This window comes from Eutrigla gurnardus (assembly GCF_963514095.1).
Source record: "Eutrigla gurnardus genome assembly, chromosome: 11".
Classification (NCBI taxonomy): domain Eukaryota; kingdom Metazoa; phylum Chordata; class Actinopteri; order Perciformes; family Triglidae; genus Eutrigla; species Eutrigla gurnardus.
In genome coordinates this window covers 9248903-9265729 of record NC_139925.1, presented here as the reverse complement: position 1 = coordinate 9265729, position 16827 = coordinate 9248903, and the positions used below count along the sequence as shown (strand labels likewise).

General features: G+C 44.7%; 2 protein-coding genes across 4 annotated transcripts in view; one reads left to right on the top strand and one right to left on the bottom strand.

Annotated features, from left to right (window-relative positions):
• Positions 1–34: 34 nt before the first annotated feature.
• LOC311020506 (uncharacterized protein) lies at positions 35–4175 on the bottom strand. Its single transcript, XM_084020560.1, has 10 exons — positions 3871–4175; positions 3176–3311; positions 2922–3032; positions 2713–2845; positions 2416–2594; positions 2168–2241; positions 1878–2040; positions 1719–1801; positions 1187–1377; positions 35–915 (listed from the first exon to the last, which is right to left on the bottom strand). The coding sequence occupies exons 1-10, from the start codon at positions 3989–3991 to the stop codon at positions 430–432; spliced, it is 1677 nt and encodes a 558-aa protein (XP_083876686.1). The 5' UTR covers positions 3992–4175; the 3' UTR covers positions 35–429.
• A 1347-nt stretch (positions 4176–5522) lies between these two features.
• wdfy4 (WDFY family member 4) overlaps positions 5523–16827 on the top strand; it is a 37572-nt gene continuing 26267 nt past the window's right edge. For 2 of the 3 annotated variants that reach the window (XM_084020760.1, XM_084020759.1), the window contains exons 1-19: positions 5523–5801; positions 6882–7139; positions 7945–8056; positions 8767–8894; positions 9009–9137; positions 9266–9455; positions 10068–10257; positions 10496–10656; positions 11809–12041; positions 12130–12266; positions 12380–12510; positions 12686–12787; positions 12888–13078; positions 13989–14725; positions 14923–15016; positions 15126–15340; positions 15427–15530; positions 15631–15847; positions 16724–16800. In XM_084020760.1, coding sequence (XP_083876886.1) covers positions 5781–5801; positions 6882–7139; positions 7945–8056; positions 8767–8894; positions 9009–9137; positions 9266–9455; positions 10068–10257; positions 10496–10656; positions 11809–12041; positions 12130–12266; positions 12380–12510; positions 12686–12787; positions 12888–13078; positions 13989–14725; positions 14923–15016; positions 15126–15340; positions 15427–15530; positions 15631–15847; positions 16724–16800 — 3427 coding nt within the window. In that variant the 5' untranslated portion in view covers positions 5523–5780. The remainder of the gene's footprint in view (positions 5802–6881; positions 7140–7944; positions 8057–8766; positions 8895–9008; positions 9138–9265; positions 9456–10067; positions 10258–10495; positions 10657–11808; positions 12042–12129; positions 12267–12379; positions 12511–12685; positions 12788–12887; positions 13079–13988; positions 14726–14922; positions 15017–15125; positions 15341–15426; positions 15531–15630; positions 15848–16723; positions 16801–16827) is intronic. The other variant, XM_084020761.1, reaches the window with a different exon arrangement.

Genomic DNA, 16827 nt, shown 5'->3' with positions numbered 1-16827 from the left:
TAAAAATGCTTTTTACACTTTTATTCAAAACAAAAATAATGATGTAAAAAAAAGAAAAAGGGATGCTGATGTGGAATATATAATGCGTGCAATCATTCAGAGGTGTTCGCTGCTAAAACACAGTTTTGGAAATATCGAGTGCTTCTCACAGAATAATGTAAACCAACCCATTAATTCAAACGCTGTTATATTAAAAGTATTCAGTGAGGTCTTTAAAAACTAGGTGGACATCTCAACTCGTTAGTGGTGGTAATCCTGCTAGCCACACATCTATAGCCTGTACTATACTACTGAGGTATGACCACATTTCACATCCATGTACAACATGTCATATGGCATTAGAGAATTATGGAATCTGTAGAAGGTGGTATCACAAGGTTGAGTGTGCACCAAAGGGAAGCAAGTGAGCGATGAAACAAAGTGAGAGTTTTAAATGTCTATGCCAGTCTTGTCCTCCGCTTGTCCGCTGCCCACCCGTCTCCGGCCCTCCAGCAGGAACGCCAGCACTGTAACCCAGCGCTGTTCTATTGACCTCTGCCGTACTATGCCTTCGCAATGTCTGAAGTAGGTAGTAGTTCCCGTGGCGACGGCCTCAAACTGCTCCGTCAGTAGCCACCCCTCCCAGAACAGTGTCAGTGCGTTCATAATTATCATGACCACGACCCAGAATTCCTCCCCCAACAAGCTGAGCCACGAAGACAAGCTGCGACTGCCCGCAGGCAGCTTGTCACACAGGTAGGTCGTCGCCGTGGCAACGAAAAGCAGGTGAGCAGCCACCATGGAGAAGATGAAGAAGAGGAAGAGGCGGTGGTTGCCCCGGCCGATGCACCGGTTGAGGAAAAGGCAGTGGTGGTCGTAGTCTTTGATGCACACGTCGCACAACTTGCAGTGCTTGGTGTAGTCGGGCAGAAACAGCTACGAGGAAAGAGAAGACAGGGTGGGGAGGAGAGCAACATACTTTTATATGATGGAGTCCATGAACTAGCAAATGTGCATCTTCAACTTTGCCAGCAACCGTCTTCGAAAAGTATGCTCTAGGATTTGTGCCTTATTTCCTACCGGACATCTCCTGTTAAAGGCGAGGACCATGTGAAGGAACACGAGACAGAAAGCTAGAACTACATATATGGGTAGATATGCAGGGATGTAAAGCCCCATGGCTCTCTGAACCGGGACAATGTCTTACCTCACAGTATGGACAGAACCTGTGGGGGCTCTCGCTGTTCTCCACCAGGTCATCGATACAGGAGAACCGAGGATCTGCATCTGCACTGTCCAGAGTCCCAGGGTCCTGAGTCAGAACCTTACAGAACAAACCGAGGACGAGGGAGAAGTGGAACATTGACGTCTGGGCCAGAGCGCTGGTTGGCCACACACGTTCAAAAGGTTAAGGATGAACCTCTGTCGACAAGGGGAGCACTGGCCATGTTGACTTTTTTCACAAGAAAGCTTGTGGAGTGACTCGGGAAGCACAGATGGGTCACTCTATTATGCCCTTTAAATATTCTTTGTGTAAAAGTGGAAAATGTAACTCATTGCAGCATTGGAGAAAAGGTCAGAGGATGAAAATTCAACCTCGGGAGACAATATTTTATATCTTATTGACTACCTTGTAGACCAAAATGTTGGTGAAAATCTTGGCTGACCTGTGGGTGGCACTATGACATTTAAGAATCATCCTGTGAGGACCATGCTAGTTAAGGACTGTAGGAGGATATTAGGCATCATCCTTCCATAGTAGCAAAGCAGGGAATGGAACAAGCCAGCCAGGAGGGTCCCCAAGTAGATCGGGTTGGGTAACCTGGAAGGAAAAACGCATGTTGATCTCAACAAACAGTGAAACACGATGACTGATAAAACGTTTGACACCAACCAACCTTTGGTATGTGGTCATGCGGTGGTACTGTGTGAAGATGCTTCTGGCCAGCCAGGGGAAGAGCAAACCGCAGGTTAGCCCCCCGTAGCCTCCCAACATGGCTGCGATCAGCAGGATGGCAGCACCGCTCAGGGTTGGAAAAAACAGTGTCCAGTAGTACAAAACTGGAGAGAAAAGACACATGAAACAAACATAGACGTGTAAAATCTAAATGTAAAGGCACACACAGCACACACACAATGCCATTATCATCACTAGATTAATGATAAAAAAAATACAGATAATATTCACCATGAGACTCCTTGGGCTTGTGGTAAAACGGCTCTTTAAGGTACCGACGCAATAGCTTGGTGAGTTGCTGATGTCTTTGGAGAAAAATGCACAGTAAAGCAATGCATTTATCCGCATCAGGAATCCCAAAAGAAAGAGAAGTAATCAAGGAAATGCAAACATAGTGGATATCAAGGTGCTGAGGGGATGTTTCCATCCCATGCAGTGGTCTGCCAGTCAGTGTTTTTTTTTCTCAACAGCGGATTCACCTAAATGTTTTCCCCTGTTTGCTGAGGTCCAGCGGCGTGAGGCCAGTGTGGGTCTTCTGATAAAGAATCCTGCAGCCTGCGTTCTGCAGCAGTGTCCAGCACACCTCCACTCCACCCCTCTCTGCTGCAACATGAAGCGCGCTCGCTCCCTGCTGGTCGACTGCCTCCACAGCACATCTCTGAAACACAGAGGGTGCAGGTGCACAGCTGTTCCATCTGATATATCAGCACAGGTATGTATGCATGGAAGTATGAGCTTCATTTGGGAGTGAGAGAGTTAAGACTATCATCTCATACCTGGTCTTTGAGCAAATAGCGGACCACCTCTGTGTTGCCTGTGGATGCGGCCAGGTGAAGGGGTGTCACCCGGTACATGTCTGTGTCTGAGAACCGGAACATTCCCGTCTCCCACAAATAGTGCACTGCAATACTGGGAAAAGACAGCAGTCAGTGCATGCACGGCCTATTTGAGTTTAAGTGTTGTTTGTGTCGTTTCATATACTCACATGCTGCCCCCAGTGACTGCATGATGCAGTGATGTTTTCCCCTGCAGGTCTATGAGACGCAAGTCAGCTCCATACTGCATCATTTGGTGTATGATGTAGATGTTTCCTTGCCTGATGGGGGGGTCAAACGCACACGTTGATATTACACAGGATCAAGCACAGAACAGAGTGCACAATGCTCACATTGTGACTACATCGAGAATCCAGGCATTTTTGTTTCACACTAGAGACCTAAATATGCAGCTGCCGCTCACCTGCAGGCAAAATGAAAGGATGTCTGTCCTGCATCACATGGCAGGTTAGGGTCAGCTCCATTACTAAGGAAAAGGTCAACCAGGGCGCGGTTACCATGGAGGGCAGCGTAGTGAAGCGGACTAAACCCCCCCCAACCTGGATGTAGACAAACACATTATATCCGTCAGATCTGCAGTCTCTGTGACTAACACTATAGGCCCGGCACAAATGCACGGCCCTTCAGACTGTGGATGGTTGGAACCCTCCGGACTCTGGGGGGGGGGGGTTAGGGTTCCCTTTGGCACAGAGTGACTTTGTGCTGTGTTGTCACAGGATCTGTCCACCCAGCTCAGTGCCAGACCGTCTCACGGACAAGCTGCAGCAGGGTTAGGCTTCCCTTTGACAAAAATCACATCATGGAGCAAAGTGTTAAGTGGTTCACTGGAAACACCATGATGGAAAACGGTATGCTACATGTTCAGTGTTGTGATATTTGCACAGTATATCTCATACAGGCGATAATTACAGACATATGACATAGGTACAGGTTCTCTGTCATCAGCTGTTTGTATGATATAGAAATCATATTAAAGGCTAAACATGAATAGCCCACACTGACAGGAACACAGCTGGCTCTGGTTTCACAAATAGGCTTTAAATGAAAGAGCAACACTGATCACGTCAATCATTTGTATTGTATCTTATTCCACCTTACCTCTTTCCTTGAGAATGGATCTGTCATTCTGAATTAACTCTATGCACAGGTCAATATTTCCTCTCTGTATCCAGTCAAATATGTCTTCATCGTCTTCCGTGCACACAGACATCGGATGCATTGGGATGGGTGCACACGGGCGGCCCTGCTGTTATCTCCACCGACAGAAGGTGCAAAGGAGGCAAAAAAAAATAAAAATAAAATAAACGAGCTCCTCGGATGAAACGTTAAAACATCACGATGTAAATCGAGAAGACAGTTCGTCCCTTGCTTTCAAAGTAACGGGGGCATCTTCCATTGTGCTAAAGATCGAGGCAGACCACGCCCTGGACACCTCGTTGGTTTACAGCAGGTCACGTGACCGCTGACGTCAGCTGCGTCAGCCGAACACGTGGTCACCTATAAATAAAATAACACTTTACGGCGTTAGGAGTCAATTAGCTGTGTGAGTGTGGTGCCGAACGTGGAAATGTGGGTCAAGACATGTCAAGAAATGTTGATATATTTTAATCGGTAGAGGTTTTTGTACACGTTTGCAACTTGAAAATAAATATTTTTAATGTAAAGTGAAAAATAGGCACTTAATAGCACTCTCATGTCAAAACCCCTGACATGAGAGGGCTTGTTTTGTTTTTGTTGCCCGGACGTGATAAACATCACTGTACTCATTGGACGTGCTGTGCTGTTAAAAGTTAAGTTATCACTGCGGTAACAATGCGACGACTCAGCCGAAGCTGTGTCGAAGCGCAGACGTGTGTTATGGACTCGAGGCGGCCGCAGACAGAGCGAATTAAACGGCTTGAACATCACCGGCGGGCAGCGCACCGTGAACCTCGTGAGTGTCCAGTGAAACTGGCTTCAACTTCACCAGGCGTGTCTTTTCCCTCGTAGACATCTTTGTCTGTTCATACCAGGTGAAGAAGGAGTAATAATTTATCACATAAATGATGGCTTTCCTGCATTCAATTTCAGTCCCTAGCATCCGCAATTAAGCTAGCTGTTCTGTTTACCTGCGCTTGTACGGTTCATTTGCAATTAGGTACACAATGTGGGTGCACCTTTTTAAAATGTAGACTTATTTAGTAAAAAAACGTGATGATGCACGATTGAGTAGCTATAAGGTTATCTATTTATTTATTTAGTTTATTATTGGTACAGTTTCTTCTCTTTATCTGGCTGCTATCCGCATATTTCTATATCATGAACGCCCACAAGATGGCGCTGTATAGCTAAAGTTATGTTAGCACTGCTTGAATTTTTTTCCTCCAATCTCTCTCTGCACTCCATTCTGCAAGCATTCAAACTACACCCACGTGTTATGATTAAAAGCCCAACCGAATGAGTCTAAAATAAAAAATAAATACATAAACACACATATATTATATAATTAGATATAATTAAAAAACTGTTTTACAGTTTAAAGGTTTGTTTACTTTGGTGATTATCTTTTTCAAAACATGATTTGTTTTATAATGTTTTCACCTACAAGTCAAACCCTGTAATTACATGCTGTGTTAGGTGACTGTGTTGGTGATCATGAGATCCCGTCGCTGTGATTCATATCATACCGCGTCTATTAAAAGCAAAGGGACTCTACTTTTGAGCTGTGGTGGGAGGACCCCATCCAACCAGCTAAACAACACACTTTTTTCACTTCTGCTTCTCTAAGGAAGTAAGAAGGCACATGACCTGGGCCAGCTGATCGGAGTTACTCCTCTTGTTCGAAGTTCAGTCTGCTTGGTGCAGATTAGTGAGGGGCGGGTAGTTTTACAGTAGGGTCAGTACTGTTGGCGCGAGTAATGTCTTAGCAGGCCTCCGCTTGTCTTTCCTCCTGACATGGAAACAGAGACAACAACTCACTCAGTTGGAACACAGCTGACGGCTTCCTCTTCGAGCTAGGAAAATCCCAGATGGCTCTCACACAAGTACAGGTAAGAGGACTTAATGAATAATTGTAGTTTTGAAATACTATACTTTATGGTATGCCATTGTAAATAGGGACATGTGCTGCTTTTCCATTCCACAAGTAAGGAGCGCCTTCTAGGTATCGGTCTTTTCTCAAACACATGAGAAAACATCAAAGTATTGTGAATTGTATGTGAATCCTTTCTGGAATGTGAGCTGCCTTTTCCCTGTACCTATACACTATCACAGCAGATTCTACTGGCTCTGGTTTATCAGTTTATCAGTCCTGCCAAAGCAGTGTCCTTCATAGTTCAACATGTGTGTGTGACTAAATAGAAAGTCCCCAAATAATGTCACTGTAATGAGGAAACAATGCTCTCAGTCACACAGCAACATATCTGCTTGGGAGCAGGACCCATCCACACATTGTGCGACAGAAGTCTAACCCGTATTAGCAGCCATCCGTGTGAAGAAATTCAAATTGTAGAAGAATTTTATGTCACAGTATCAATAACTTTGGAGGTTAGTTTCATCTGAACAGGACATAACACGCAGTGTCACATTAATTTGATTTTATACGAAAAAAAGGTTCCCATTTGCCATCTTTTGCATATGTTTGCCTCATATTTTCAAATTAATTTCAATAGCAAGTGACAGCACTGATTGGGAATTCCGAAACTGCTGCACAATTACTGTTGACTTAACAGGAGAAAAGAAAGGAATACAATCATGTGGTAAAGAACATCTGAAGTCATCCATGCAATTGGGAATTTTAAGCATGAAACGCTTTTAACAATTTTTGGAATCATTTGAATCAGTTTACTGCAATTTGGACACCAATTAAACCATGCGCATTCACAGAGGTTGAAGAAAGTGACACATGACTGTTTGTGGTCCGTTCTTCTATCTGGTGATTTATGAATGCAGTGTGATATGTGGGCTAGGGGGATGAGGGTTGAAGGTTTGTCTGGGGACAGTTGTATTTGAGGAAGTGAAACAATCCTATGGATTATGATTAAAACGCACTAAAGATTGTATGCAAACTCAGGTTAACAATCTGAGGATTTATTATTTTTGCTTTTTTTTTGTTTTTGTTTCCCCTGCAGAACCAGACTGCTAAAGGGGAAAGGATCAATAAGGAAACCGGAGAGCTAAGTGCTTCAGGGGAGTTATCTGTCTCTGTGGAGACGAAGGTGGAGACTGTGGAGGGCTCCTGTAGCAATCCTCAACTCCCACAAGAGCTCCGAGAACAACTGCAGGAGTTGGGAGTTCACGCCTGCTTGAGCCCTGACCTCCGAACTGATCATGTCCCTTTAGAGCAGATAGAGGAACATCTGGTAAAAGTCCTGCCTCTCTACATACAGGTATGGACTGCTGGGACAAGAGTGTGAGGCTTTTTTTTTCCATTGTAGAATAAATGGGTCGGCTGAGGTAAAATGTCACTGTGGTTTCCAAAAGTGCTCCAGGACACATCAGATGTCTCGTCCTTATCCGATCCCGTCACTGTCTCTTGATCGAATGCGAATATGTGGTCTCTCAGTAAATCTATACTCTTTTACTGAGCTGTCGCATGAAATTGAAAATGCTTCGGATCCATAGCTTCAGGCCTCGCTTTGATTCATCGGGGGAGGAAGGGGAGAAGAGGAATTCATCATTCTCTGTGCCTGAATTGCGTCACATGAAGAAACCTTTTCACCCGTGCACACACTCGGTATACATTCCATCACAGATCTGTGTGTGTAACACCATTGATCAGGCTCACAGCTGCAGACGTAATCACTCTTTGGTTTGTGTGCATTTCTGTGTGTGTGTGTGTGTGTGTGTGTGTGTGTGTGTGTGTGTGTGTGTGTGTGTGTGAGCCTCATGACCAGAACATAGGGCCTCACTTAAGAACAGCAAACTCAGTGAAATGTGATATCCTCTTATGGAACTGGAAAGAGCATAACAGTTGCACACTGGCCTCCATTATTTATAGTGTAGTGCATTATCCATTGCAGCTGACGTTCAACTATAATATGGTTGCATTGTTTTACTGCATCTCAGATTGCAACATGCCATTAAGGCCTACTGCTAATAATTCTAACCAAAACAGTTTAAAATTCCTGTTACAGACAGTTTTGATACCAAATGTAATCCTTGTATGATGGCCCCTCTCCTCTCTGATCCCAGGTCTGTGAGGATGGTGGCAGACTCGAAGGTTGGAACATAAAGGGACTTGCAGCTCTCACTGCTGATACCGTCATCGATAACATCCACAACAGACTGACAGAAAGACCTGCAGGTACTAACAACTGCTCATGTCGCAGCAGTTGTAACACTCTTGTTTTTCTCGGTGTAAAGGGACTTTCTTCCTCCTCTGTTCTACTTCTACATATTCAGTGTGAGCTGCGGTTCTATTTTAGTAGGTTGTTTTTCCTCATGTTGTAAATGTCACTCCTGACATGTTATTGAACGTTGAACTCCAAAGCACATGCATTGTGTTCACAGAAACGTAATATGTAGTTTCCTTCTTGGGGTTTTGTTGCATTCTCTGGTATTATGTATCTACTGTTCAGTCAGTCTTTGTCTCCTCTGTCTTATTCATGTTCCCTCTGTTGCTGGTATTTATGTATTTTTCTACACTTAGGGTTAGGCTTTTTTGCTTTTAGGGAAGTAGATATTTCTGTTTTCTAAGCAGTTCTGGTTCGCTGATATGCATGGTACTTTTTAACTATTTCGCTCTCAATTCGAGGCTGCACAGGTGTTATAAGGGGAACACTGAGAACACTGCATCCACCCAATGTCTTATGCAAATTGCTTTCTAGTAGAACACCGATACGCTTGACTGAAACGTGGATTTAGAGTTTACTTGACAGCAGATGGTGATGAGAAGCCGCTCCAGAATGTGCAGTCAGTCTTGCCGTCTTGTTGTCTTTGGCTCGTTGGTGACACTTAGTCTTTGGCGTCATTGTTCAGAGACATGTTGAATCATGTTGGGCTTCTTGTTTTCAGAGCAGGCTCGTGGTGAGGTGGTGCGGTTCTTCCAGAGGCAGGATACTAATGACGCCAACTGTGAGGCGAGAGACAATCAAGGATGGCTGCTGTTAAAGTCTCTGCTGCTGCTGACAGCTGACAGCTCAGTAAGTGAAAATACCCTTTTAAAGGGAAGTGAAGCTTTAAAAGTGATGTCAGTCCTGTGGAAATCATTAATTAAATTGTATTTAAGTTACCTTGATTTGTGTGTGTGTTTGTAGGATATATTGTCCTGTATAAACCCAGGGCTCCCTGCTGCCTTGGTGAAATGTCTCTACCTGCTAGTGTGCCTTCCAGCTCAAAAGGAGAACTTGGCTATAGAAGAGACCTTCCAGGAGCCGCTAGCCCAGGTCAGTTCAGGCAATAGCTTTTATTTACATTTTTTCTTATCATGCATGGTCTACTTGCCTATGCTGCTTCTATTCTTTTTATTGGATTTTGGTCTCACTCTAAAATTCTCCCCACTGCTCTTTTCCAGGTTCTCCTTCAGCTCTGTAGGCAGCCAGTCAGTGTAGAAAGGCTGGTGCAAACTCAAGAACTGCAGTGTCTAATCATTGGCCTCACATCACTATGGGACCAGACAAGCGCTGCATGGAGACATCAGGCCTCCCGTGTCCTCAAGGCAGTGTCTGCTGTAGCAACAAGCAACACTGTCCCAAGCTTGCAAGGTGAGGTAACTCAAAGCTATTGGGATTCTCACAAATTGATGTTTGATCACATGAGGTTGGCGCAGGTTGCCATGGTTATGCGTTTCCAACCGGTCAGGAGTCTCTCAGGAAGGGACATGGGAATTACACTTCAGAGTGTACAAAAAGAAAGGAAAATAACACGTATATTCTGTTCCGCTGGACACATAAAGCATTAAAGACATGAGAAAACAGGCTCCATAGAAAGTGAATAATTTATTCCAGAAAGGTATCCGTGCAGACAGATTGTGTTGTTCCAGAAATGGGTGGATGATACAGCGACACATGACCACACGTCCCAGCAGAGAGACATAGTGCAAATATGTTTCACATGATCCCTCCGTCAGCACAGATAATTCACTTAAATGTTCTGGTACACACCAGTTGACTTTGATTTGTTTTGGAAACCAAGAAGTAATCAGCATTTTCTAGCATGATATTTTTACTCTAAGCTGTAGAATCATCAATTTCTAGCAGCTTGTGACCTGGGTGAGGACAGGAGTGAAGGATTTTACTTTCTGAAGCATTACTTGCAGACACCACTGTTCTGACACGCTGTATGTCTCTGAACAATTAATGCTTCTTCCTCGTTAGGCAAGAACTGTGTACGCATCTGCATCCAGAACCTGTTGCACATCGGCACCGATGTCTCAGGACCGCTGCTAGCCGAGGTGGCTGTTGCTGTGTTCAGCTTTATTAGAGACACCTATCCTCTCAATCCAGCCCTCTTCTTGGAGTTTGACAACAACAACGGCTACAAGGCCCTTGAGAACATCCTGAAACGGTAAGACGTCAACAGAAGAACATTGAGGCAAATGAAATGAGACTCAAGGGAGTGCAGTTAGAGAAGAGAATAAATGAAAAGGCATCAAAAGAGGCAAGACTAAATAGAAATTGCCTAGAAATTAAGTGGGATTTCATGGTTTAAATATAAAGCCCTTTCAAAGGGTGCAAGTCTTCATAGTATTTTTTTCTCTGCTATACATGAAACCTTTTAATCTTTCTCTCTATACCATCATCAGCTGTGAGGAAGGTGTTTCTGTGGATCAGTTCCAGCCGGTGGAGGAGTTGCTGGCTCTCGTTGCGTCTTTCACCCTGCTTGGAAAAACGGAGCTCAAAGTGGGTGTTTGTGTCACCAATCCCCAACCTCCAGCCTTTAAGTTTGACCTGCTGCCCACCAAAGGTAGGCCAAGTCATCTCCACTCTACAGCAAGCTCTGCATTGTTATTCTCTGGCCGCTTCTCCCTAATTATCTCTTACCCCCTCCACATGCATATCTAATTATCATCATATGCATGACTCAGAAAAGGCAGGCTCAGGGAGGGGAATGGGCCCCCAAATGACCACACAGTTCATCCCTCCTGTGCACTTTTGCCCTCGTATAACCCCCTCCCCAAACCGCTCCGCTTCCTTTCCCTGATTTCCCACACACCCTGACTCCCCATTCCCCCACTGCTGCCCCACTGAAGTACACAACACCCCTCAGGTTAACAGGAAGCTGAGGTGATTATGTCTGGGATGATGAAGTGGAGGCTTCCCCTCTAACTCTGTTAGGATGCTCCACATCCATTCACCACTGGCCTACAGCAACCAGCCATCTATCAAAGATGCACACACACCTCCATCCAACACTCATAAATAGAGTGTCCATAATAAACACACACACGCATCCATCCAATTACACACACACACGCGCTCAGCAGCCATCCATCACTTCAAGGAGTAGATTTCCTTCCAGCAGAGGGACCAGGTTTTCTGCTGATCTTATTTAGTTTTGATACAATTTTGCCTAAGTGTGAAAATGAATCGTATTCTTATAACTACGTATATATTTATTCGCAACAAACACAAGCGTGTTTTGGCTCCTAAATCTAAGACCTCATCTAAATGTTTTGACAATACAGCGAGCAAACTCTATCAACGCAGATTTATGCTACATTTCCTTTGCCTTGGTGCATGTTGTGTTGTTTGTTTTCAATCCGTCTCTGTATGTATAACTCGATTGGGCTATGGGATTCAGCATGTACTCTGTGTTTAAGGTTGTTTGTAATTTGATTGTTTTCCTCTTTCTATGACCTTGCCAGTGCAAAATCTGATAAATTGAGCTTTACATTGAAAACATCTCTTAGCTAAATTGACCTCGGGCTGATATTGTTTTTCAGTGCTGTATGTCATACTAGACAAGAGTAAGTAGTCGCCCAATTCAACAAACAAACATGCAGACTGTATTCTATTCAATATGGCCCATTTTATAGGCCTGAAACCTCCCCCTACAAGTCAAGTGTACTGACACATTTTTCGATTCTTCATCTCCTTAATGTACTTTTGACTCCAGGGTTAGCAGTAAAAAACCTGCCCGCCTTCCACCTGCTGCAGGCCTCCTTGCTGCGTTCTCGGGATCCTCTGCTGTGCTGCCAGCTTCTTCGAACCCTGCAGACAATATGGGAAAGGGACCCGGCCAATTTCTTCCTCTTGGAGTGGACTGTCCAGTCGATGGCCCAGCTGGCTGCGTGTGTGTGGTGTAAACCAGCACCTGTCCAAAAGCTGTTCTTTTCACTGCTAGAGATGGTATGACTACTATAACGTTGACAACGAAGTGCTTATTTCTTTGACACAACGTGAATTTGAGGATTTCTTATAAATGCTTTGGTTACAGGTGATATTCAAGTTTAACTACATACCCCATGAGACCTTGCGGGCGCTGCTGGGTGTGCTGAAGCAGAGCTGGGTTGGGGCCACTGGAGGGGTGGCAGGGATAGAGTTTGGTGTGGTGGCTCTCAAGTGTTTTCACAGGTGAGCAATGCTAGTTTGTACATATTACTGAGAATTGTTCAGGATACTCAGGAGTTAAATATTTTTATTGCTGGTTGGCATGTTTTGAAAGATCTACCTCCTCTGCCGTGTAGGATGACAGTGCACAGTGGTATGCTAGCCGAGGTGCTGAGTGACTGGGGCCTGCTGGAGCTGCTGCTCAGTGAAATCCGTAGGAGAGCTAAAATCCTCAGGAAGGCCGGAGTTGTCTCTTCCCCGCAAATAAGTATGAACCAACATGTTCGATTTCCTCCACTTCTACTGATGTAATCATGACTACACAACTACTCTCTCAGGCGGATAATTGATCTTTGGAAAATAAAAACATGTTGTGACAGCGACTTTCAGATTTCAATCTCGCAAGTTTTGTAATTTACAACTGAAGTTCCGGTGCTCTTTAGATCCCCAGCAGCTGCCGAGTGTGGAGGACAGGGAGAGACTGCTCACTACCTGTATGCTTCAACTTGTGTCAGACCTTACTTTGCGTTCGATCAAAAACACAGGTACCTCACATGTTCTTTTCATGTCCATTTTTAATACATTCTGCAACCATCTTTCTTTATGTCAGGGCACAAAGTGAATTTTGCGCATGTGTTTTTCCAGTTTCAGTGCGAGACCTTGGTATGGTTCCCTACATTAAGATCTTCTTGGATGAAGATCAATATCGAGGTCCCACTCTGAGCATTTTGGAGCAGCTCGCTGAAATCAACCCTGAGGAATTTATGAGTACAGCCATAGGAGCCCTCTGCTCCTCGACGCAGCAGGAACTTGGTTTGAAGCGTGACCTTTTGCAGGTACTTACATAGCACACACACACACACACACACACACACACACACACACACACACACACACACACACACACGCATCCAGAAACACTCGGATCAGTGATCTCAGCTGAACTGTAAATGTAGTCTCCACTCCACATCAAATCGTAACAAATTGTAATGCACTTAAAACATAATAAGCTAGTGAATTTATTTTCTTAGCATGTGGGCCCCTGATTACATTACAGACAAATGCAGATTGATTTGCTAAAATAGGTTTAGCTGTTAACTCTGGACCAATTCGATTAGGCCAGCAGCCTTGTGCTGTGGCACTCTGAAGATTACCACCTCTATCAGATCTGTGAATGGGACAGAGATGTGATTAGGTCTAACTAAGTTACTCACACACTGTATGTGTCCGTTTTTATAGATGGCAGCGGGAAGAGCAGACATTGTGTAGTCCGTGTGTGTGTGTGTGTGCGTTTGTAGGCTTGTGCTTGTTTGTGAATGCACGCAGCTTGTTTCGTGTGCGTGCGTTCTTTGTACTAACGTGGTTAAAGCGGGTGGCAATCAGATTGGGTACGACCTGGGTTGGCAAGTGTTAAGAGCCATTGTGATTACTCCAGTTTCACTTAATCACATTTCCCTCTGCGTTCTGCCTCACACATTATCAACCTGATGGATTAGGTCGCTAAATTGAATAAAGCTAATGTGATTTTGTTCACCTCCAAAAACTAGTTACCAGAAATGATTTATGGTATATCTATATGTTTCATCTATTTTTCATGACATCGTTTTAATTGACTAGGGAGATACTTTTAAAAGCTGCGACTTTGAGCAAACCTCGTCATATGTATGATTGTGTTTTTGCATGTGTTTGATGAGTACATGCTTACCATCCAGATGTTCTGTCTGACTCCTCGCACCCGTGTTTCAGTCTGTGCTGAAGGTGCTGGAGAGCCCCAACAGCTGGGACGCCTTCAGGAGAGCAGGAGGTTTCACGGGGCTGCTGTCTCTGGTGATCGACATGGAAGGAGCTCTGTCCGACCCTCCCCAGGGAGAAGTGTGGAAGTCCCTCGGACACCAACCGCTGCTGGACCTCCTCCTCCTCGCTCTCCACATTCTGTCCCTGGCTGTGCATCTTCACACAGTAAATGCGCACCATTTTGAGACGGGTGGCTTTTATGAAAGGCTGGCAGAGGCTCTACTCCAACTGGGCTGCTTCCACACAGAAGGCCCTGAGACAGAGAAGTTTGATGGTGAGGACGGCTCCGGTCTCAAGACCGCAGAGGAGGACCAGTCTCCTGGGAAAAGTTTTCACCAGTTTGTTGAGTTAGCAGCGGAGGCCCCTGAAGCTCCCTCGTCCCCCTCCTCCACCACACCACAGCCCAGACTACCTTTCACTCTTCGGACGTGTATCAGGCTGCTCTCCTATCTCGACCAGTTCGCCACAGGGACCTACTCTCCTCCTGAGTTAAACCCGGGACTAGAATCTGAGGATGGGCGCGACGGAGATGAAGAGAAACTGAGTGGACGAGTGGGGCATGACGGAGTGTGTTCAGGGTCCCCTCCTGTCCACTTGGGATCAGGCCTGCAGTCTGTGGAGGACACACAGGGAAGATCCAGAAACACAGCAAACAGTATTTCCACAGTCTGCACGGAGTCTCAGTACAGGTGGATATTTCTAACCTTTTGAGGTGGAAGCCATATTCCAGGAAGATTCATTTTCCTCTACATTCAGACATACATCTTCAGACATACATTTTATTGAATGAATGGGCTCTATATGTCAATGGGCTCCATATGTGATCTCATAAGTTTCAACCCATGTTTTCTTTTCTCTATGTTTTGTGTTTTTGTTTGGCTTATAGTAGATTTACCTGCAATCATAATATTCTTCACCCAGGAGCAATCCGGGTTATTATGACTCTCCTTCCATCAGTATTTACTCCCGCGGACCCACAGGTACCTTTCTAGAATGAACATATTGCAATCCCTAACGTTGTGTATTATTAAATACACAACAGGGCCCCAGTATGAGACGGATTTCTTTCTTTATTTCTTTCTTTCCCAGCTCTCTCTGGAGGTCCAGTTCTCACTGGCGCACCACATCCAGGCCATGGTTAAATCTGAGCGAAACCGTCAGATAATGTGCGAGGGGGGGCTGGTCTCCACGCTCCTGGCCCACTGTCAGAACATGCTGCTGGCTCCAAACCACCCTTTACATCTACCTGTTACTCGTATCTTGGAGAAGCTCTCCTCCCAAGCCATCACACATTCAGACTTCAGGTAAAACATACAAACTTGGCTTTTTAAAATATTTGTGCTACAATAATCTGCATCTGACACAATATTTGTTACGATTTCCTCCTTAGAAAGTTCCTGTGTTTGGGGGATCCTCTCATGTGCTTGACAGACAAAAGGACCACGCAACTGCAACTAGAACATCACCCACTAGTCAAAGCTCCTGTTTCAAATGGTACAGAGTTGTTTTGTTCTGCCTGATCTCTACTATCAGATGAAATCAGACACAGACATGGAGCAGGTCACACATTGGATTTTGGTTGTTGTCGTCTCAGGTCACAGTGCAGAGGCAGATGTCTCATCGGGATCTTCAGCAAAGACACTGAAGCGGACCTTTAGCTTGTTAAAGTCTACATCCTCTGTTGGTTCGGCAATCTGTGTCCACCAGATCATCAGCCTGGTGTCCATGACGTCCCCACGCACCTTCAGACCACACCGAGTCTCCTCCTCACCTGCCTTTGTCGAATTTGACATGAGTGAGAGTGGATACGGGTGAGTTCTTGATTTTCGTCCTGCAGTATCAAATAGACTAGTTGGAACTTTCTCAAAAAATGACCTCAGTGAGGTTTGACTTGAGGTAATCACTCTGTAATGTTAAACAAACTTGGAGAGATCCTTCAAGGAAAATGTATCTGGCATGGTACAAGGCAAAAACAGACAAAGACTTTCTAGCAAAACCCAGTATACTCTTTTTATAACTGGGCCTGTCACACTCAAACTCTTTAGACTCAGTTACACTCATATCTTGAGACTTGAAACCGTTAATATTTAACCATTTACAACCTCTATTAAAGTGTGGCAGGAGTTCTGTGACTATATGGGCAGAGAGGGTGCCAAATCCATGGTGTTGCCAATCTGTTATAATCAGGATATTTTTAGGCTTTCTTTGTTTGAATCATGGCTTGACAAAGGGATTTATGTGAGGATAACATCATGACGTCCTTTCACAAGCTTCAAGAAAAACAAAATCCCTCCCTAAATCCCTCCCTTAAGAACACTTCTTCAGATATTGACAATGGAGGCACTACATTCATTGTAATGCCAAAAATGCAGCAGCAAAGTGTGACCTGCGGTGAGCTGCAATGTTTATGGAAAGCTGTCTTGGCTGATCCATGCTCAGCGAGCTGCAGCTGTTTGACTCTGCAGCCAAACAGGTGGATAGTTTAACTTTTAGTGGCAAAGTACTAAAACGAAGAGAATACCCACAGCCAATCCTCTGACTCTAACAGACCTCAAGTGGTCTGACTGATTGTGTCTAGTAATAAGTCTAGCCTTTTGTTTTGGAAATATAAGAATATGTTGGGGAAAAAACATGCAAGAGCATCATTTATTCCCTTATTTCTTGCAATGTGACGCTATGCTTTGCAGCTGCCTGTTCCTGCCCTCTCTGGCTACAGTGAAAGGCGTGACTGCGGATTCAATCTCAACAGGTGGAATTGGAGGAGGTAAGCGATGAGTCCACGTGTTTCATA

Bases quoted from the DNA above. Each gene is read 5' to 3' on its own strand.
- LOC311020506 (XM_084020560.1), bottom strand. From the start codon at position 3,991: ATGCATCCGATGTCTGTGTGCACGGAAGACGATGAAGACATATTTGAC. The intron at 3,033-3,175 runs GTGAGCGGCAGC...CCCCCCCATCAG, and splicing joins TCCTTTCATTTTGCCTGCAG to GCAAGGAAACATCTACATCA. The intron at 2,242-2,415 runs GTGAATCCGCTG...TTTTCTCCAAAG, and splicing joins AAACAGGGGAAAACATTTAG to ACATCAGCAACTCACCAAGC.